At 37.6% G+C, this 21,059-nt stretch overlaps 12 protein-coding genes across 12 annotated transcripts; 11 read left to right on the forward strand and 1 right to left on the reverse strand. All coding sequences in view use genetic code 12, as the record gives it.

Annotated features, from left to right (window-relative positions):
* Positions 1 to 57: 57 nt before the first annotated feature.
* Positions 58 to 1,782, forward strand: I9W82_000088 (uncharacterized protein; the record flags this gene model as incomplete). The annotated part of the gene is made up of 1 exon (XM_067695291.1): positions 58 to 1,782. One exon carries the CDS (start codon positions 58 to 60, stop codon positions 1,780 to 1,782), a length of 1,725 nt encoding a protein of 574 aa, XP_067550114.1.
* An 88-nt stretch (positions 1,783 to 1,870) lies between these two features.
* Positions 1,871 to 2,896, forward strand: I9W82_000089 (uncharacterized protein; the record flags this gene model as incomplete). Its single annotated transcript, XM_067695302.1, has 1 exon — positions 1,871 to 2,896. One exon carries the CDS (start codon positions 1,871 to 1,873, stop codon positions 2,894 to 2,896), a length of 1,026 nt encoding a protein of 341 aa, XP_067550115.1.
* A 2-nt stretch (positions 2,897 to 2,898) lies between these two features.
* On the reverse strand, positions 2,899 to 3,969 carry I9W82_000090 (uncharacterized protein; the record flags this gene model as incomplete). Its single annotated transcript, XM_067695314.1, has 1 exon — positions 2,899 to 3,969. The coding sequence occupies one exon, from the start codon at positions 3,967 to 3,969 to the stop codon at positions 2,899 to 2,901; it is 1,071 nt and encodes a 356-aa protein (XP_067550116.1).
* Positions 3,970 to 4,095: 126 nt separating this feature from the next.
* On the forward strand, positions 4,096 to 5,574 carry I9W82_000091 (uncharacterized protein; the record flags this gene model as incomplete). The annotated part of the gene is made up of 2 exons (XM_067695325.1): positions 4,096 to 4,676; positions 5,040 to 5,574. 2 exons carry the CDS (start codon positions 4,096 to 4,098, stop codon positions 5,572 to 5,574), a joined length of 1,116 nt encoding a protein of 371 aa, XP_067550117.1.
* Positions 5,575 to 5,835: 261 nt separating this feature from the next.
* Positions 5,836 to 6,948, forward strand: IME2 (protein kinase; the record flags this gene model as incomplete). Its single annotated transcript, XM_067695335.1, has 1 exon — positions 5,836 to 6,948. The coding sequence occupies one exon, from the start codon at positions 5,836 to 5,838 to the stop codon at positions 6,946 to 6,948; it is 1,113 nt and encodes a 370-aa protein (XP_067550118.1).
* Positions 6,949 to 7,376: 428 nt separating this feature from the next.
* I9W82_000093 (uncharacterized protein) lies at positions 7,377 to 8,398 on the forward strand (the record flags this gene model as incomplete). The annotated part of the gene is made up of 2 exons (XM_067695346.1): positions 7,377 to 7,611; positions 7,674 to 8,398. The coding sequence occupies 2 exons, from the start codon at positions 7,377 to 7,379 to the stop codon at positions 8,396 to 8,398; spliced, it is 960 nt and encodes a 319-aa protein (XP_067550119.1).
* A 164-nt stretch (positions 8,399 to 8,562) lies between these two features.
* On the forward strand, positions 8,563 to 9,555 carry I9W82_000094 (uncharacterized protein; the record flags this gene model as incomplete). Its single annotated transcript, XM_067695357.1, has 1 exon — positions 8,563 to 9,555. One exon carries the CDS (start codon positions 8,563 to 8,565, stop codon positions 9,553 to 9,555), a length of 993 nt encoding a protein of 330 aa, XP_067550120.1.
* A 443-nt stretch (positions 9,556 to 9,998) lies between these two features.
* Positions 9,999 to 11,519, forward strand: I9W82_000095 (uncharacterized protein; the record flags this gene model as incomplete). Its single annotated transcript, XM_067695368.1, has 1 exon — positions 9,999 to 11,519. One exon carries the CDS (start codon positions 9,999 to 10,001, stop codon positions 11,517 to 11,519), a length of 1,521 nt encoding a protein of 506 aa, XP_067550121.1.
* Positions 11,520 to 12,124: 605 nt separating this feature from the next.
* I9W82_000096 (zinc-binding alcohol dehydrogenase family protein) lies at positions 12,125 to 13,201 on the forward strand (the record flags this gene model as incomplete). Its single annotated transcript, XM_067695379.1, has 1 exon — positions 12,125 to 13,201. One exon carries the CDS (start codon positions 12,125 to 12,127, stop codon positions 13,199 to 13,201), a length of 1,077 nt encoding a protein of 358 aa, XP_067550122.1.
* A 362-nt stretch (positions 13,202 to 13,563) lies between these two features.
* On the forward strand, positions 13,564 to 14,658 carry I9W82_000097 (zinc-binding alcohol dehydrogenase family protein; the record flags this gene model as incomplete). Its single annotated transcript, XM_067695390.1, has 1 exon — positions 13,564 to 14,658. The coding sequence occupies one exon, from the start codon at positions 13,564 to 13,566 to the stop codon at positions 14,656 to 14,658; it is 1,095 nt and encodes a 364-aa protein (XP_067550123.1).
* Positions 14,659 to 16,363: 1,705 nt separating this feature from the next.
* Positions 16,364 to 18,907, forward strand: I9W82_000098 (uncharacterized protein; the record flags this gene model as incomplete). The annotated part of the gene is made up of 1 exon (XM_067695401.1): positions 16,364 to 18,907. One exon carries the CDS (start codon positions 16,364 to 16,366, stop codon positions 18,905 to 18,907), a length of 2,544 nt encoding a protein of 847 aa, XP_067550124.1.
* Positions 18,908 to 19,131: 224 nt separating this feature from the next.
* Positions 19,132 to 20,979, forward strand: I9W82_000099 (uncharacterized protein; the record flags this gene model as incomplete). Its single annotated transcript, XM_067695412.1, has 1 exon — positions 19,132 to 20,979. One exon carries the CDS (start codon positions 19,132 to 19,134, stop codon positions 20,977 to 20,979), a length of 1,848 nt encoding a protein of 615 aa, XP_067550125.1.
* Positions 20,980 to 21,059: the final 80 nt, after the last annotated feature.

A 21,059-nucleotide genomic window follows, 5' to 3' on the forward strand; every position in this document is an offset into this window, starting at 1 on the left:
TTTATTTTCTTTTTTTCATCTGGTCGATATCGAGTTCCATTCACTTCAAACATGCCAATGAGATTGACAATGTCATCGCGATGCTTCAAGGCTCGTGTTCCACTCAGGTTAGCTACCACTGTCTACAATAGACGTTTCTTTACTCCTCCCACGCCACAAAAATCACAGTCTAATGGAGAAAATTCTACCCCTTGGTATTTAAGAAAAGAAAATACATCGCAAATGGAACAAGTAAATCTCGATCAAGTTCCTGAATTACCTAGTGAAACACCTCAGAGCGTTGTGAAACTTCTTGATTTACTAATCGAAAAGTATGGTCTTACCAACTTGAAGGTTTATGACTTAGCCACCCTTCCGTCTGATCATCCCAAGCATACAGATCAAGAATCCCCGGAAAGATTTGTCATAATTGCTTCTGGAAAGTCGGAAAAACACATCTACAAGGCATCATATGAATTAAAGCAGTATGTGAAGCATGAGTATGGTTATTTGCCACGTATTGAAGGAATGACATCAAACTCAGTAAGCGCAAGGACACGCAGAAGATTGGCGAAACGAGCTAGACAAGGTCCACCTGCAACCCATAACACTTTTGGGATTGGTGCAAACTCGTGGGTAAGGTGTGATCTAGGAGTTGATGGCACAATTGTACATATTTTAAGTGACGAAAGAAGATTGGAATTGAATTTGGAATCGCTTTTTGAAGAGGATGGAGATGTGGAACCTTCTGCTGTGGAGGTACCAAAAAGAAATTATGAGGATACAGAGAGTGTGTTTTTCGGATTGCGGAAGCATTTCCATACATACTCAAAGCTTCAAAATGCTAGGGAGTTAAATTCAATAGCCAAAGCTTGCGCAGATCTGCCTTCAAATAAAGATCTCAAATCATATAAGAGCGATTTTGATAGCAAATTCACTGGTGCAACACTTGATGAATGGTCAGAAAAGTTTACCTTTTACAAACAACTTTATTTGAGGGACCCACAGGTTGCATCGTTTACGGATGTTGAGAATACTCTTTTGAGTAAGCATTCATCGGTAAAGCTACTTGGAAAAGACGTCGATTGGAATCAAGAAATTGTAAATGACGTTATAGGGTATATGGAGCTTTTATTGGATATGAGTGAGTCTGTAACAGCAGCTGAGAAGCTTTCCATGTTATCAAAATTCATTTCCAATATTACCATCTTTTCAAGAGATGAATTACACTTTTTCGCCGTTGACAAGTTTCAGGCTCTATTGTGGTCATTGACTTGTAATGAGTATATCCCCATTGATACTGCACGTATAAACACTATACTTCTGACTGGTGAAGGATTAGAAGTTGAAAGCCGTCGCGCAGTTCAAGACACAAAAGCTGCTCAAAATGTGAGAGAGCTTCTTCGAAATATCAATTTCTCCAAACGAGGAGCAGTACCGTTATGGCTTCGTGAACAGATGCTACATACATATGCCAATGCAAGAAATTGGAAGTATTTCTGGAAAGAATGGAGTATGATACAACAAAGTTTAAGTACATCACAAGAGATTTTGCATATGCAAACAAAGATGGTCCTTCTCCTTGCAATGATCAACGATAAAATAGCATTACGCGACTTTTTCGGGAAATTCTGGAATGGAGAGGATCAATCCTCATTTATGTACCAATGGGAAAAGAATGGTTCCAAACTCGAGACCAAACAGGAAACACTTGCACTAAAGAAGGCATTGAGTATGATTCATGAAAATCATGGATCCAGCTCCTGGTTTGAAAATGCACGTGCATTCGCTACCACTTTGTAAATAGAGAGATAGAGAACTTTACATAATTTTTTTGTTTACCATTTTTTCATCTCTTTCCATACGCGTCTTTATAAAGCAAATCTCTCTAATGAGTGAAGATATACTTACGATCAAACAACAAATCAAAGACTGGGAGCATGGATTCAAGCTACAGCATGGCAAACTACCTTCGAAATTGGATGTCCGCGAGAATCCTAAAATCAAAGCCTTATACAGCAAGTATAAGTCCATCAAGCTGAATAAGCAAGTTACCACCACAACCATGGACAAATCAACCGCCAAAGAAGATTTCGATGAAAAGGAAAATGTGCTCCCGACGCCTAATGGAGAACTAGGACCCACTCCTCAAGCAAATGGAAGAGTGTTGTCAATATTCGATCTCAAGTTAACTCCACCAGAGTCATCTCCCTTGAAGAACAAGTCAGTGAATGTTCCTAACATACAAAGTGATCTCGATTCTCCTAATACAACACCTGTTAAAACAAATAGGAGACTATCGTTTTCCACTCCGACGAAAGCTTCCACAGAAGCTACACCCACTAGGATGACGAAAACCCTCCAGCGAGTGGCAGAAACACCACGATATCTCAATTCAAATGCCACACCTACGTTCAGTAGAAATGTGGTGAATTTTCTGGTATCTCCTTCTCCATTGAAGCCAAATCGATTAGGGAGAAAGTTGATGGATGTCTACAATATGTCAATTATGGAAATGGATGAACAGGATGCTGAACAGTTGATAGACAAGGAAGAGTCTGAATCGGAAAAGGTGGTGCCTGATGTGGCTACCTCAAAGAGTGAACCTGTAGTCAAAAGGAAAACTCAGAAACGACAAACTAGAAGATCAAAAATGGCACCTAGACCAGTTGCGGAAATGAGCTCGTTGGATGAAGTTGATGTACAACAAAAGATGATGACTTTAGAGGAAAAAGAGAGGTCTACGTTGGCTGCTTATATGAACTCTGACAGCGAATCGGAGTCTGATACACAGGACAAAGACCAAGTGCATGGAAGCCCGGTAAAGAAAACTAGAAAGCCTATTGCTCAAAACTACAAGAGACTCAAAATAAATGATCCACGATCTCGACGCTTTAAACAAAGGATGAGGAGATAGATTTATATCATTGCTGCTATTAACTCTGATGTCTCTTTGTCTGATTCAAACTGTACTCGAGGCTTTGTATCTTTCATAAACTCTTCACTCGACCGCCATTGCGCATTAGAATTCGAAAAATATACAGGTTTCCCCCATTTGACTTTATCTTTATCGTAGTCCCATACTAAGTCACTCTTGTCCTGGTTCCTTTTTGAGCTTTGAATCTCATTCATCAATTGTTGTTCATCCTGTGTCACTTTTTCTTTAACGGGGACATGTTTTTCAACCATAACCACTTTGCCATTCTTTATAACCATCTCAACTTGTTTTTCTCCTCTTTTCTGACGATCTTTCTCATTCTTGTCTTCTCTGGCTAATCGTTGCTTTCGTTTCAAATTAAGAGCACGCTCCTCGGGAGATAGCCATATCGACTGTGTTGGCATTTCAAAATCAGATGCATTGTCTATAATTCTAGTTCTCTCGGCGCCAGTGTCTTGATAATTCAATAACGTTTCAAGGCGTTCCTTGGCAGATAATAAATCCTTATCAGTCTCAGGACTGAAATCCACTTGCTCGACAGCCTCCTGCGTAACCTCCACTGACTGGTCTCTGGTACTCATTTCCCGCTCTGCTAACTTGAATGCCCGATCCTGTGCTTCCCAAAATTTCTCACCCGGATTCATCTTAACAACAATCTTCTTTTTAGGTTTGGATTGAGTAGGAGTCTCTACCCTCTGCTCTCGGTTTAGCAACTCATTCTTCTCCTTGCGAAGTACCTTAATTATAGCATCCTTATCACCTGCTGGTATCAAGTCATTTCCGCAAAACGAGCATGGTTGCAAACCTTCCTTTGTGCATATTATCTTACCACAGTTTAAGCAATTGGGAGCAATTTCAAACAACGGATGTTTGCGAGCCATACAGTTGCAAACTCGGCGAGTATCTTGCTCGTTGCTTTCCTTGAGTTCTAAGTCATACAATGCTGACTCAATATCCTTCAAGCTCGTAAGATTCTTCTTGTTAAGTTTCCTATCCGGTACATTTTGCTCTTTAAGAAGTTGTGAAGTTGTGATAGATCCTTTAGGTGGCATTTGCAATTCTTTTGAATTCTACTACTGTATGGTTGAGATTTCAAAAAAAGAAATGACAAAATAAACAAGATAAATTTGTGACGCAGATCTAAACTTACTCATCGCACATCAACCACATCAGTAACAATGTCCCTCGTGATTACGGATGAGTCCTACCAGAAGAGGACCTTATATAAGGAGATTGCAGCATTGAAGCGAGCCATAAGTGAGAAACAAACAGCGCATAGTTCTAAAAAGAGCAAGAGCAAAAATAGAAATAGGGTAAGGAAAGCAAAACATTCAAAACGTTCATTCACCAATCCGAAACTTGTGCAGAGTAGTGGTGTGTCAAACTCCCGTGCTCCTCCTGGAGACGTTGAGGATGACGCATCTACGTCGCAGATTGAGCACCAATACTTTTTATCCAGTGACGGGAAATCTGTGATTAACGCTAATATTTTTAGGGCTGAGTTGATCAGGAATAAAGAGACGATGGAAGATAGTAGGGTTATTGAAAAATTGAAAAAGAGGTTGGAGAGGTTTAAATGTAAGCATACAATGTGTGACCGGGTCTTGATCAATGGAGGGAAATATTCAGTTGTGAGAAACGGTTACCTCCTCTCTCCATTAGCCTACTATAAGGATGCCGAGGAAAGAATCTTTTGGAATAATAACTGGTATAAGCTTGCAAAAGGTGGGCACTACACATTAGAAGGTCACTCGAAAAAGTACGTATTTGGATACCACACTTCAGGTAAACAATACTAACCCCAATTTTTAGAAACTTCAAAGAGGATTGTCGCTATTTCATAGAGACAGGTATGTATCAAATCACTCAATGACGGGAAACATCTTACTAACTTGAAGCTCTTTTTTTTACTGAGCCTTTTGAATTGTTTAGGATTTTGTCAAAAAGGCTCAAGATGTAAATACACACATGACAAGGAAAAGATTCAGATTTGTCCATACTTTCTAAGTGGAAGCTGTACAAACAGCAACTGTCTTTTGAACCATACGCCGAACCACCACAACACGCCTTTGTGCCACTTCAATTTGGAAAAAAGATGTACAAATTCACAATGCAAATATAGTCACTTGGTTCCAGAACAATATGGAGATCCAGATTACGAGATAGGTATCTGTAGACCATTTGCAGTTGGTCATTGGTGTCCCAGAGGTAGAAATTGTCCCTTTTTGCATGTTTGGAACTGTCCCGATTATGAAGAAGAGTTGGTGTGTCCTAGGGGTGACATGTGTCCATTGAATCACGTTTTCACATTGCGAATGCAAGATAGAATCAGTTCAAAGTCAAATAAGTACATTAGAGATCAAACTTTGGTACAGGAAGAAGAGGAAGATCCAAACCCATCGAGTTCGAAGGTTTGTATAAACAGCTATACTGTCGATCCTAGTATACTATTTGCCACTGATACTAGTGGGAACTACCAGCATTATATTGACCAGGAGCGAGTAACTGATGAACAAGTTGAGCCAGCACCATCTACTCAATTTTTGATTGAAATTTCGTCGGATGAAGAAGAGCACTTTTCAGAGTCAGAAGATGAAGAGGTGGAAGTGAAGAAAGAAAAAGATTATGATGGGAATTTTGTAGATTTGCTTCGCTAAAGTATAGAATGTAGATTAATGACTAAATTAAATGAATCATTGAACAGAAAACGGCCTAGCTTGCTTTTGAGGTGTTTGGTTTGGCGGTTGTGCATAGAGTATAAAACTGTCAAAAACGAAATGTGTTGCAAATTCAGATACAGGTAAACACAATCTTCTCACACATCACTGTCTTGAACAACACCAGACTCTTCTACATCCATCGTCAGATAATCAACCCCTACTAAAACAGCATTAGATTACCTTGGTTCAGTCTATACCATGTCAAATATACCACTTTCGTATTACAATGATACACCTCCAAAACATGTCACTGTCCATTCATATCATCAAAGATATCAAATTCTCAACAATCTTGGAAATGGAAGCTTTGGCACTGTGGAGCTAGCCAGAATCAAATTCCCAAAAGAAGAATTGCTAACCACGCATATGCATAAATCGGGAACATTATTGTATCCACTTGATGATTCAAAACGTAATCAGTCAAACCTTGTCGCTATCAAGACCATGAAAAAGAAGCTTCCATCATTACATGATTATGCAAAAGTGAAGGAGATCAAATTCATATCCAGTGTTCCCTCTCATCCCAATTTGGTACAGATATTTGAAATTTTCATTGACGATTTGGACCATCAATTGCACATCACCATGGAGGCACTTAACCAGAATTTGTATCAATTGATAAAGTCCCGAAAAGGTACCAAGTTTTCATCAATGACTTTAAGAAGCATCTTGACTCAATTATTGCATGCAATTGAGCATATTCACCATCACCAATATTTTCATCGTGACGTCAAGCCTGAAAACATTCTCGTTATCCCAACAGCTCAATACTATGGATCTAAAGGTTCTATACCTTCATATAGACGGCATGATAACTTTGTCGTCAAGTTGGGAGATTATGGTTTAGCACGTCATGTAAACAACATGAGACCATACACCGGTTATGTATCAACAAGGTGGTATAGGTCCCCCGAGATACTATTGAGACAAAACCGATATGGTTGTGAGATCGATATTTGGGCCTATGGAACAGTAGCAGCTGAGATTGTCAATTTTGCACCCTTGTTTCCTGGTGCTAATGAGATTGATATGCTTTGCCGAATTAATCAAACTTTAGGAAGCCCATCACTTCCTGTGAAAGTAGACCAAGAGTATTGTGTTCCTGTTGGTGGATACTGGCCACAAGCTGCTGTATTGGGACATGCTCTTGGGCACCAACTACCTTTTGATCGAGGATTTACTCGTGCTCAAATTCTTCCTGATGCTGGACGTGAGTTATGCGACACGATAATGTCATGCTTACAGTGGGACCCTATCCTGAGACCAACTGCTCAAGAGCTTGCATGTTTTGAGTATTTTTCCAAGCAGTAGCACCCATGCTTGTATATATCGCTAAATAGAACTCGTCAATAAAAGAAAAAAAATTTTGAAATAAAATTTTTGATAGTAGTCGCTACCGAAGCGCTTAAATTTTGGCTCTATGGCTGGTCCTATTGAAAGCCTACGCTCTATACTTATCGTTTCCAATATGTATCTACAGGAGCATCTATACACAGAGAGTGCATTCTGTTTAATCTCTTTTCTAGTGAGATTATCTACGCCACTTTTCCCTTCCCCCACACTCTTTTGTTGCAATCTCGTTTAATTTCCCCGCAAAAAACCTAATGATCATTATTTTTGTTCTACGTCGGGGGCGGGTGTCGCAGAAAGCTACTTTTTTAAAATAAATTTCCCAATTTTAAATAATGTGTTTTGGTGTGAGCCGTATCAGCTTTTTATTTTAATTCTCATTATAACCAATGTGTATAACCATCGCCACTACAGACCATCCCGACTACCCTTTTATCCTACTTTCAAACAGAGACGAGTTTTTTCGAAGACCAACAAAGCCAGCCCAATTTAGGAAAATCAATGATGATGAAAAAGTGTTGGCTCCTCTTGATCTAGCTAGACCTGAACATGGCACGTGGATTGGAGTGACTACGAAGGGGAAGATTGCGGTATTGGTGAACTACCGTGATATGGATACTGAGAGTATGTTTTAGATTCACTATGGTTTTAAAATTGTGTATGATTTACTAACTCAGTGGGTATAGGTACCATCAAACAAGTCTCGAGAGGTGTGCTTCCATTGAGCTATTTGGAGTCAACTAAGTCAGATGATGAGTGGAGGGATAGCTTCTCTCTGGAAATGCAGAATGGCAATGCTGCTCTTGACTTGAAGAATATAGGTGGGTTTACGTTGTTGTATGGTTCATTAAGAGGCCACCACCCTGGAGGTGGCGTGGATCATTTAAACATCTTGAGTAATAAAGGGCACCACGGAAGGGTGTTTGAGAAGGATGTGCTGCAGCAAGAAATAGACGAGCTAGATCATATTTCGACAAAGACCACCTTTGGCTTGTCAAATTCATTATACAATGATCCTTGGAAAAAGGTTGATCTCGGGGAACGCATGCTTAAAGATCTCGTTGCTTCATCGGTAAAGAAACACCAAACTCAAGATCAGCTAGTTGAAGATTGTTTTAAATTACTAAGCCATGATACGTATGACAGAGCCATTTTGAAACAACATGATTTTGATGTCAAGGTGATGGCGTTGAGGAACTCGATATTTATCCCTCCAGTTAAGCGTGAGGGGGTAGAGAGTCATTTGGTGTCGATAGGTGATTATTATGGTACAAGAACCCAAACCATCATAGTGTTGGACAAGTTGGGTAATTTAAACTACTATGAAAGAAATTTGCATTCTTCTGATGTACCTATAGTTGATAAACCTTTGATCACATCGAGGTATACGTTCAATATTTACGGAGACTAATGTGTATGAATGATATTAATAAAAAGTTTTCCTGTTTCCGGACTTAATAAATTTCCTATCCACTTATCTCCGAGGTTGCGGAAGAAAGTTTTCTCTTCGCAACTTTTGACGGCAACTCTCAACTCTCAACTCTCAACTATTCTTTTACACAGCTTTCCTTAGGCATGCCATTTGAAGTTCTCGATACTGATCCAAAGACACGAGTTTATCACTCGCCATCCAAACTGACCCTGTCCTCCAGTAATGACATTCTCATCATGATACCGGGTAATCCCGGTCTTGTTGGTTATTACATCACATATCTCGATTATATCCAACGAGCACTTCCACAATTTGAAGTATTCGGAATGGATTATTTGGGATTCAACAAGTTGGCAAGTACGAAGCAGCAACATATTTACACCGTGGATGAGCAAATTGAACATAAATATAAAGTCATCAAACATAAAATCGAGCAACAATCAACCAAGCCAAACTTGTATTTCCTATCTCATTCATTGGGTGGATTCATTACTCAACGAACAATCAAGAAACTTTTAGAAGACGATGGCTTGAAAGATAAATTTGAAGTCAAATTCAATGGAATGATTACCCCAACAATCAACAATATTGCTGAATCCGAATCAGGAACCAAGTTTACCAAATTGATAAATGCAAAGATCCCCATAGTTGGTTTAGTAATGACACTTGGGTCCATGTGTTCCTATATCCCAGAATCTGCACAACGTTATATTCTTACTCATCATTGGGCACCACCTAAACAAGTAATTGAAGAAGGATCAAATCATGAAAATGTCGGATTGGAACATTCCATTGAAACCACTCTAGAACTCATCAATTCCCCCAGTGCAATTAACCAATCTTTAAACATGGCCAAAGATGAAATGAAGGTGATTACAACTCTGGATGAAGTTAACGACTGGATGTTCATCAATAATCAATATTCATTTAAAAATTGGTGTTTTTTTGCACAACAAGATCATTGGGTATCTAATAAAACAAGAGATTATTTAATTTCAAAGTATGGTAATGTGAACTCTAAGAGGAACAAGTTTGAAATTTGTGAAAATGTTGAGAATCCAATCAAACATGCATTTGTATTGAATCAAAGTAAAGAATTTGCTGAAATTACTATAAGTAGAATCAAACAAAGCTGAAAATCTGTTGGGCTTTAATATATAGATATAGAGGATCGGAATAGTCCGTTGGGTGTTTTACGTATAGGATGTTGTAGAAATATTTGTGTAATGTCTGTGGTAGATATGATTCATCTCGCGTAGTCATCACACGAGATGACTTTTTGTATGAGTCTCATCTGCGTAAAAGTTGACTCAGAGTCATTTCAAGGGCGGGCTCTTATGCAGTTAACTATGTATGTTTGGATGCAATTTCGGTATTTTCCCCAACAGAAAAATGAAAAAATAAAAATAATCTTTAAATTTGACCCATTTTGCAACTTTTTCTTTTTCTTTTTTCACTTTTAATAATTACTCAAAAGGATATCCCCAGGTGTACAAATATATAAAAAGGAAATGGAAAGAGCATATATTCTTTAAAAGAAAATTTGAATATACTTTTTCATCTATTCCCTTCTACAGCAATGAGTTCATCAGATCAAGGATCAAGATCCAAATCATTTGAAGTTGAAGAAAATCAAATAGATCATCTCAACCAAGACCAAGAAATCCATGACGAGTTGAATAAACATGAGTTGAACAAGATTTATCGTAAATTGGATTTCCGTATTATTCCAGCATTGTGGTGTCTTTATTTCCTAACTTCATTTGGTTCCAATTGTTATGGGTTGACATTAACCATGAATTCAGAAGTTGGTCATTCATTGAATCAGTCATTGAATTTAACTTCCAAGCATACATCGACTGCGTCGGCTTTATACTATGTTGGTTATATCATCTTTGATGTGCCTATGAATCTCATCATGACTAAAGTTAGTCCTCAATCGTGGTTAGCTAGAATCGTCATTACTGTTGGGTTGGTGTATACGTGCTACTGTGCGTTGCATAGTGCTGGTGCTTTAATTGCTGTGAGATTCATTAGCGGTGTTGTTGGTGCTGGTACATGGCCAGGAATGAGTTACTATGTCTCACTCTGGTATCCTAATGATCGAGCAACTAGAAGAATTGGGTACTATTTCACGGCAGCGCAAATTTCAGCTGCCGTTGCTGGTTTGGTTAGTGCTGGGTTCCAAAAGATTGATGGAAATAGAGGATATTATGGATGGCAATGGATGTATTTGACATATGGTACAATTACAATCGCTGCAGGGATATCATTACTATGGTGGTTACCTGATAGACCATTCAATATTGTCAAGCAGTCGGAAAACAAGTTTAGAACATTTTATAATCGATACTTTACCCCATCGCATCCATTAAATGCAACTGAAAGGGAGTTGCATAGGAAGGACATTGAATACAGATACAAGTTACTCAAATGGACTTGGAAGGATGTTGCTGCTATTATTACCGATTTGCGTATTTGGCCATTGATCATGATGTATTTTGGTGTTGTTGGAACTGGGTTTGGTTTGGCTGTGTTTGGTTCAACCATCATCAAGGTAAATAACCCTCATTTGACATCAATTCAAGTTTCATTATTGTATGCACCAATCTGGTTATTTGACTTGGGTGGTATTTTAACCATTACTCCATTTGCAGATAGATATAAAAAATTTAGACCATTGATCTTTTGTGGTGCTTGTGTTATCATTATTGTTGGTATGGTTGTGACAACTTTTGCCCATGGACCATGGAACAAATATGCTGGGTTGTTAATTGCTGGTTATGGGTTAGGACCAACTGTACCAATTTGTATGTCATGGTCAGCTGAAATATTCTTTGTTCGTTATGGAGATGTTGGTACTGCAGTTAGTGCTGCTTTGGTTAGTGGATTGGGTAATTTAGGTTCAGTCACTGCTACTTATGCCTTGTATTCAGGTTGGCCTGAGGATAAAGCAAGATTGTATCGTGATTCTAATATGATGTTGGTGTTGATTACTGGAGTTAGTATAATTGCATGTGGTGTTTGTTATTTGATCAAAGATAAGGTTAGACAAGAGATTCCAGTTGAGAAAGAGGAGGAAATTGTGGAGTACAGCTAGAGGCAACTGGTGTATAATTGCATAGATTTTTAATTTTAATTAGACGTTTTAAGAATAACTGAGGTGTAGTGGTGCTATGTTATGGGGGTGTAAGTGTCTTGTCGTATTATGCTTACTTGCGACATTGCGTATGACGGAAATGTGTCTTGACAGCAATGAAATAATATTTTATTATTATAATTTGAAATTTATCCGTAGTGCATAAATCCTAGTGAACCAAATACCTTTTTCAAGTTCCTTTAAAACCGGCCAGGTGCTCGAACTGACCAGTAACTCCTTTCGGAGTAAGACTGCTTTTTTACATTAATTACTCTGAGTAAGTTAGTTCGAAAGGGCGGAGTTTCATAAGACTGATTGGTTCTCTTATTAGTAAGCTTATAGTTTTGTGTACACAATGTTATTTCGGTGTTTAACTCTATTGGGAGAATGGATTTGTTCTTTTGTGTTCCATCTAACTGCTTGCTTTCTCGGTTATTCATGCATAGAAGCACTGAATCTAATCGACTGAATAAACTATAAATAGCAAGACTGATTCTCCCAATTTCTAGCAAACTGTTTCTTCAGCTCAATATATCAAACGTTATATACTCAAGACTTATTACATAATGAAGGCAGCAGTATTTACCGGATCAAAAGACCCACTTTACGAAATTAAAGAAGTACCAATCCCAGAGATTTCCGACAATGAAATCTTAATCAAATCGAAATCCTTTGCAGTCAACCCAACCGATTGGAAACATCTTGAATTCCAAATTGCCAAACAAGGAGATATTATAGGTAGTGACGTTAGTGGAGTTGTTGAAAAAGTTGGTGCTAATGTATCCAATTTCAAAGTTGGTGATTATGTCAGTTCTTTTATTGTTGGGAATAGTTCTCCCAAGAATGGTGCATGGGCTGAATACGTTGCTGCTAATCCATTGGGAACTGTCAAATGGCCCAAATTGACTGAAGATCCAAGCAAGTCTGAATCGGGTCCAATTACTACTTTTGAAGGAGCAGCTAGTGTTACTTTGGGATTAGTTACTGTTGGTTATTCTTTCTCCTACTCATTGCAAATTCCACAAAATTTTGTTCAAGGTGATTATATCTTGATTTGGGGTGGAGCTACCGCAACTGGTATCTTGGCTATCCAATTAGCCAAACAGATTTATGGATTAAAAGTAGTTGCCACTGCATCTCCAAAAAACCATGAATATCTTAAATCATTAGGTGCTGACTATGTATTTGATTACAATGATGACAAAGTTGTTGACAATATTAAAGAAGTTGTTGGAGGAACTTTGAAATTTGGATTCGATACAATTGCAACTCCACAAACTTTCCAACAAGTTTATGATGCCACTGCAAACACTGAAGTATCAATTTTCCTTGATTCTACCTTGTCGCAAAATGGTAGTACTATCAAATTGGATGAATCTAGAGATAATTACAAGATTCATTGGGGTGAAACATTGGCTTATCTTGCAATTACAAAAGTTAAATTTATGGGTAAAGATTTACATCAGCCAGAGGATCTATTGAAGGATTACGAGCCTTGGTGGGTTCAAGTTTTGCCTAAATACACTGCTAATTTGAAACATGCAAATTTGAAGGTTTTACCTAAAGGTTTGGAAAGTTCTGGCGAAGCTTTGAAATTGTCTAAAGAGGGTGTTTCTAATACCAAGGTTGTATTTGATTTATAGATTTAGTATGTATGGAATAACGTGAATGTATTTTTTATGAATTGACTTTGTAGTTTGCTTCATTTACCTTTTTTTTTTGCAACATTTTCAAGCAAAAAAAAAATGTTCGACTGGTATGGCGATTAGTTTGTTGGTTACAGGTATTAAGAGATTGAAACTGTGTTTTACAGTAAGATAACCCTCAACGAGTAGCTCGTAGAAGCTTGTTTATGAGCGTGCAAGGGATATTTGCCATGCCAATCTTTTAACAGAAAAAGTAAGTAAATCTCCATCCGCTCATTTCTCTCTCCCCTTGAAAAATTAAAACTCGATTACTAATTATCCACACCTTCATACTTTACTCCTTCTCAATTGTTACCAAAATGAAAGCTGCTGTATTTTCAGGAGACAAGCAATCTCCAACTGAAATCAAAGAGTCATTAGAGATCCCCACCATACAACCCGATGAAGTATTAATCAAATCTAAAGCATTTGCCATTAACCCCACCGATTGGAAATCAGTTCATAATGGAATTAGTTCAAAGGGTGATATTTTAGGTTGTGATGTTAGTGGAATTGTGGTTGAAGTAGGATCAAATGTTCCTCATTTTAACAAAGGTGATTTTGTGGGTGCTTTTATTGTGGGTAATATATCTCCCAAGAATGGAGCTTTTGCGGAATATGTAGCTGCAAATGCCTTTGGATGTGTCAAGTATGATCTGTTAGAGGAAGAAGATGGTGCTTCTATTGATGTAAATTCCGGTACAATTACTACGTTTCTTGGAGCTGCTAGTGCAACTTTGGAGTTGGTTACTATTGGTGATTCATTTTCATATCAATTGAAAATTGGTGAGAGGTTTAGTCAAGGTGATTATATTTTGATATGGGGTGGTGCTAGTGCTACTGGTATTTTGGCTATTCAATTAGCCAAGAGTATCTATGGATTGAATGTAATAGCTACTGCATCAACCAAGAATCATGAGTATCTTAAATCTATTGGGGCTGATTATGTAATTGATTATCATGATGATGACGTTGTGGCCAAGATTCAAGAGATTGGAAGAGGTATGATTAAATTTGCCTTGGATACAGTTGCCAAACCATCAACTTTCCAGCAAGTGTATGATGCAACTAGTCAAGTCGAAGGAGATGTATACCTCGATTCATTATTATTTCTTGATTCCAATTCAATTAAGTTGGATGATAAAAGAGATAATTCAAAGATACATTATGGTAAAACTTTTGCATATTTGGCAATTGCTGAACTGAAGAAGACTGCTGATGGGAAGTTGTTTACCAGACCTGATGATTTTTTGAAATATTATGAACCTTGGTGGTTTGATATTTTACCTAAACATATAAAGTCGGTAAAACATGCTAATTTAAAAGTATTGTCTAATGGATTGAAAAGTGTTGATGAAGGGTTTAAGTTGTCTAAGGAAGGAATAAGTAATGCAAAAGTGGTATTTGGTATCTAGTGATTTGGTATCAAGTGATTTTTTGCATCCAAAAAGTTTTGTCGTGTCGTATATGGATACTTTTACGACATTAAGAAAATAGGAGAACACGCAAAAAATAAAATTAATGACTTCCACATTGTATGCAGTACAATTAGATAACTCTTTTTTTTTTGTATTTTGTGTTGCATTTGAGCCACAGTTTTTTTACAATCAAATGGAGGCTTGTAAGTATAAACGAGAGAATGTACGATTGAGAGAAGGTCCTATTGAGGTATAGCTTGGTTTGTGGAATGTGCAGGCGATTGTTGTGTTTCCACTTGGTTTCAAGAGAATCGAATAAAAGTTGCTTCGATTAACAAAGGAACCGTTTCTGTCAAAATGTAGAAAAAAAGGAAACGTGCGTGTTTCTAATTGAAGTTAACGACACATACAAATCAATATAAAGTGAATTGTGGTCAACTCCCTTTTGAGGGATATTAACAAAAGGAGTATTGAGTGGTGTGGTAGACAAAACGATGGCTTTCCTTTATGTGTGGTAAAGTAGTTTTTTTTATATATATAACCCACACTCATAACCATTATTGTATGCAGTTATAAGGTCTAATAATTGAAGTACTCTTCTCTGTTTATCTACAGCTCTATTTTGCTTCTGTTGGGCGCATTTTGTAGGTGGGTGTGATGGATCCTATTTACAAAAGTGTACAATGTCTCCCTTTCAAAAGTCAGTAGTGGTTGTGGTTGCATAATATGGTGGTTGTTAAAGAACAAGAGTCTGATATAGAAGGTCTACCAAAAATGAAAAGTCTGCCTGTTATATATATATCTCAACCATGATCTTTTACGATTGGATAGAAATATGGTATAAAGAAAGTATAGTATATATACGAAAACAAAACACAGATAGAGATAGAGTGTAGTATGAACACTACACAAAAGTTTATCAGAAACAATAGGATTTATATAATGCATTTCATCTTATACTTCACTTGCACTAAGAGTTAACATATTAAGAGTAAGTAATTAAGACGTTAGAATTAACAATCATAGAATAAGATAATAAATAGTAATAAATAATTTTTTTTACTTAGTTGACCCTGTAAAAAGAATAAAAGGAAGTGTTGTCTTTGATATATTTTGACAGACATATATTATTTTATTTTATTATTTATATTTATATTTTTTTTTATATTTTTTTTTTTCCAATCATACTTACATATATATGTAGGTATATATGGTCATTAATTTTTTCAGTTTTAGATCAACTATATATATCTATACAACACCTATTTTCTTTTTTCTATAAAACACAACTACAAGAAAGAACAAAACCAACACCCTATCCTTAGTACTTCAAACCATAAGACTTAGACAGAAGACTAGAGATCACTTTAAAACGCATCTACTCTACTGTTGATGTAAAAAAAAAAAGAATAGAAAGAAAGAAGGTCACGTTTTCTATCGCGAAATAAAAATTTACATTTTCCAAAAAAAGGAATCATCATCATTATTCATATTTTACGTGTTAATTTTACAAGCACTTGTTATTATCATACCCTTTCGTTATTTTTCCCACTTTCTAGTGGTACCACACGATCGTTTATCATTACAACCACCCACTAACCGTGTTATACTGCATATATTTTTTCACTTCTTTCATTTTCCCAGGGTTTTTGTTTCATTTTCTTTTTTTTTTTTTGCCCATTTTTGATCGGGTATAACAGTTATGGAGCCTGCTTCAACCATACCAATAAATTTCAACTATGACAAACAGTCTGATCATTCACTATACAAACTTTGGAAACTAACCAACGATGTACTGTATATAAAATGTCCCAATATATCAACCACTGAAAGACTCAATAACCGATCTTGGCGACTACTTAATCAACGAGTGATGAAACTTTGTCAATCAAGAAATACCCCAGGCATAGCCACTACTACGCATAAACCCAACAACAACAACAACAACAGCAACAGCAACTCAACCACTACAAATGACGAACTAAATGACTTATTTAAAGAGAATTTAAAGGATTTGAAACCAAAAACAACTCAATTTCTTACTGAGAGACCAACTTTGTTTAGTCATTCATCAAATTTTAGTTTACAAAATAGAAAACAAAGTACTCAAACAAGTTTAGAATCCTTTGCTTTAGAGAAGCAGAGTAACCATGTACAGGTGGATGAACATTTGGCTGAATCGGATATGTCAGATATATCCGAAATTTCTGACGACGACGAAGAGGAAGAGGAAGAGGAAGAGGAAGATGAACAACATCAAGATAACACTGTGCATGAAGCAAACATATCAAAGTCTGCGTCAAGCCCCACACATATCATGGATACTCCAATAGAGTCATCAAACATAGCCTCAGATAACATATCACCACAAAATATTCAAAGAAACCAAAAAGATACCTTTTACTTGGCAAGCTCCTCGTCAACTTCAGATCATCACGACCATTGCATTAAACCACACTCATCAGCATCATCCCACCCCAAGTCATCACCCTTGCGTCAGGTTACTTCACGCTTTGACGTAAAAAAGGACTACAATTCAGCTACTGCTGCATCACATGGCAAACCTGAACAAGTTCCACTTGAACAACCTCAAGTGCAGCGGCAAAACTCATTGTTCAATAACTTCAATTTCAAAGATAACTCGTCTGAAATTTTAAATGGATCTAGGAAACCATCAAATCAAACTATTGATGAAATTGATTTACGTCGGGATAAGGGGTACTGCTCTTCAACTGATATTTCGGAAGATGAAGGTCTGAGCGATGGGGATGACGACGATGATGAGGAAGAAGAAGATGATGATGGTCGTGAGATCCTCGAAGTCAAAAGGAATAAAACTTTAACTGCACAATCAGCAACCCCTTCACATAATGTGGGGTCGGATTTCAATTCTACGAGGAACAATTCTACAGCTACCTCCTCACACAATGTGAGTGTCGATCACAACTCTGCAAGGAAAAACTCTACTGCGACTTCCAATAGAGATGACAATGATAGTGAATGGGTCTCGGTATATTCGAGTTCAATTAACTCCACAGCAGCATCTGCCAAAAGTATACCCAAAAACCAGTCTATGAATTTCACAAAAGTTGAACCACCTTCATCTGTATTATCCAATGAAACGATTTCTTCAATGGACAATCGTAGGAGAAATTCAAACTCAACACCACTACTCAATAAACCAAAGTCATTATTGTCTGGTTTATTTCTCAATGAGATGGCTCACTCGCAATCTTCTACCCCAGTTCCAGTTGCTGACAAACCAAAATTGATAAGATCGACAACTACGGGTGTCTTGACTATTGATGAAGAGAATAAACGGCCGTCGTTATTATTCACACGGAAGTTTCCATCATTTAGTGACATTCCTCCCCTTGGTAAACGCATGAAATCGCCAGCTTCAACGACAACAACAACAACAACAAATAGGACAAACTCATCATCTTCAGTTTCAGAAAGTGTAAATGCTATTGATGCTAATGATAGTTTTGATAGTGATAGTACTCCACTTAAGAAGCAAGGTAGCAGTGTTGGGATTTCCGATATAAATGTGTCGAAAGTACCTAGAGCCAAGACAACTGTTGAAGAGGAACACGAACTATTATCGCATAGTTTGAGCAAATTGTCACGGTCTGTATCCCATCATTCTTTGATGAGTCTTTTATCAAAATCGTCCATCAATTTGAGTCGGATATATGTCAATTCCTTGACCAAGTTGAAACCAGAAAGTAACAACAATCGTTATTACAGTAGTGGTGTGAAATCATTTGAATCACCACAGTCAAAGGGTAGTGGTGATTTGGATAAGAGCAATGATCGTGTTTCGCCTATACATCAACAGAAACCATCTGCTGTTGAAGAACCTACGCGCAAACACTCGCCTAGCTCATTAACCTCATCTTCCTCAATACCTGTAAACTCGTCCAAGTCATTAGCCACGCCACCACCATCAGCACCATCAGCGCCATCAGTACCCAAAATTACCACAACTGACACCTCATTGGAAGATTCCAAGAAGAAGGACACAAAAGCACAAAATGTTAACCCTAATGAAGCCTTGACGGCTGAAGAAAAAGAGTTGATGGAGAATGAGGAACTTAGCTCATCCCTACGTGAGGCATTACTTATAGATCATAAGTTGGGTAGAGTTGCCATGCCTGATGGAGTAATGATTAGAAAGTCAGTCGTTGGTGGAGACGTAGAAGATGATGGTGTGTTTGATGATTACCATGCAAAAGGGTGGTAAAGAGGAATCAGTGGATGGTATCGCTTTTGCATAATGTTTATAATCTCTTATAGTTAATTATTAATTGCTAGATTTGAAAAGAGTAGGAGCTTGTTGTGAATATGGTATTGTCAAATTGCCAAAAAAAAAAAAAAGAAAAAAAAAGGAAAAAGACGTAGCAGATCACAAACTCATCGAACCCCAACCTTGTATATACATATTATTCCCCACGGTGGCTCACCACTATGAAAACATGCTACTATGAACTACTAGAAGTTTCAACAACAGCTTCCGACTCGGAGTTGAAAAAAGCCTACAGAAGGAAAGCTTTACAACTACATCCAGATAAGAATCCCAATAACGTTGAAGAAGCCAATCACAAGTTTTCCCTAGTTTCTGCAGCTTATGAAGTACTCAGTGATCCACAGGAACGTGCATGGTACGACACGCATAAACTGAGTATATTAAATGATGAGGATGTAGTTGATGATGGAGTTTCGCATATTCCGTCTATTTCAAGTGAGGAGATCTTACGATATTTCAATCCTAGCATGTATGCAGTCGTCAATGACTCTATTCTGGGGTTCTATGCTATTGTGAGTCGGATATTTGAGCGGTTGGCTAGAGAAGAGATCCAGCATGGGAAATATCAAAATATTGAAGAATATTACAAATATAAAGATGATGATAATAATGTCTATGCCATCGATTCTAGTTATTTGAAATACCCATTATTTGGCAATAGTCACGCCGATTACTTATCTATTAAAAACTTTTATCAATCTTGGTCCAATTTCGCTACATGTAAGCTGTTTAATTGGAAATTTGAATATCGGTATTCAACGGCACAAGATCGAAGGACTCGTAGATTGATGGAACGAGAGAATAAGAAAATTAGCGATGAGGCAAGAAAAGAGTATAATGAGACTGTGAGGAAGTTTGTTGGGTTTATTAAGAAACGGGATCCGAGGGTAAAGACTGCTCAGGATGAGTTTAATAAACAACAGAGGAAGAAGCAGATGGAGGAGATGCAAAGACAGATTAAGCTTCAGAATTTAATGAAGCAGAAACAACAAAAGATGATGGGTGTGAATGGAGGGGGACAAGTATATGAGGAGCAAAGTTGGCAAAAGTTGGATCAGAATGAGTTGGCGGAGTTGGAGCAAATGTTGGCAGAGGAATATGATCTAGATCAAGTGGACTTAACTGGTGGAGCACACTATGATGATGAAATTAGTACTGATTCGGAATTTGAAAGTGGTGGTGATGAGGGAGATGATGGTGATGATGAGAGAGTTGAGGAAGTGCATGAGTTTGAGTGTATTGTGTGTGATCGGATTTTGAAGAATGAGCAACAGTTTAAGATTCATGAACAGAGTAAGAAGCATAAAAAGGCTGTGAGACAGATGAAGTGGGAGATGAAACAGGAGGGGATAGAGTTGGGTATAGATGATGATGAAGATGAGGATGAGTTTGAAACTGCAGAAAGTGAATTTGAGGAGGAGGATGAGGATGAGGAGGAGGAGGATGAGAAGGTAGTGGAAGAGATTGAAGATGGTGAATATAGTCTTGATGGCACTATTTCAAAGGATGAAAAGGAAGCCTCCACGCATGAGAGTCTTGACACCAAAGACAAAGAGGAAGCCAAGGAAGCTAAAGATACGGCAAAATCTCAATCTTCTTCACCTGCTCAACCATCTGAAGAAGAATTAGAAAAGAATAGATTAGAAGCAGAATTGGCAAAACTTCTCAACCAGTCAAAACTAGATGATTCTGATGACGATTGGGACACAGGAAACAAAAGGGGCAAAAAGAAGAAAAAGAAACAACCATCATCAGCAGCATCAAAGTCCAAAGTAAGCTCATCGTCTTCGCCACAGCCTAGTGAATCATTGTCAAAAGATGCATCCAAAAAGGAGAAAGCTCTTTCTTCTTCTTCTGCTGGTACTGGTGATGAGAAATGCGTCGTTTGTGGTCAATCATTTGAGTCTCGTAATCAATTGTTCCAACACGTCAAACAAGAGAACCACGCAGTTGCTCCATCACTAACGACGTCATCGAAATCAAAAAAGAAGAAATCTAAACGTAAATAGACAAGACATCAAAGTAAAATTGTGATCCGCGTTACATTATACTTCTATAAATTCCAAAACTCTATATTCCTTTTACTAAG

The sequence above is a fragment of the Candida metapsilosis genome, assembly GCF_017655625.1.
Source record: "Candida metapsilosis strain BP57 chromosome Unknown scaffold1, whole genome shotgun sequence".
Lineage (NCBI taxonomy): Eukaryota > Fungi > Ascomycota > Pichiomycetes > Serinales > Debaryomycetaceae > Lodderomyces > Lodderomyces metapsilosis.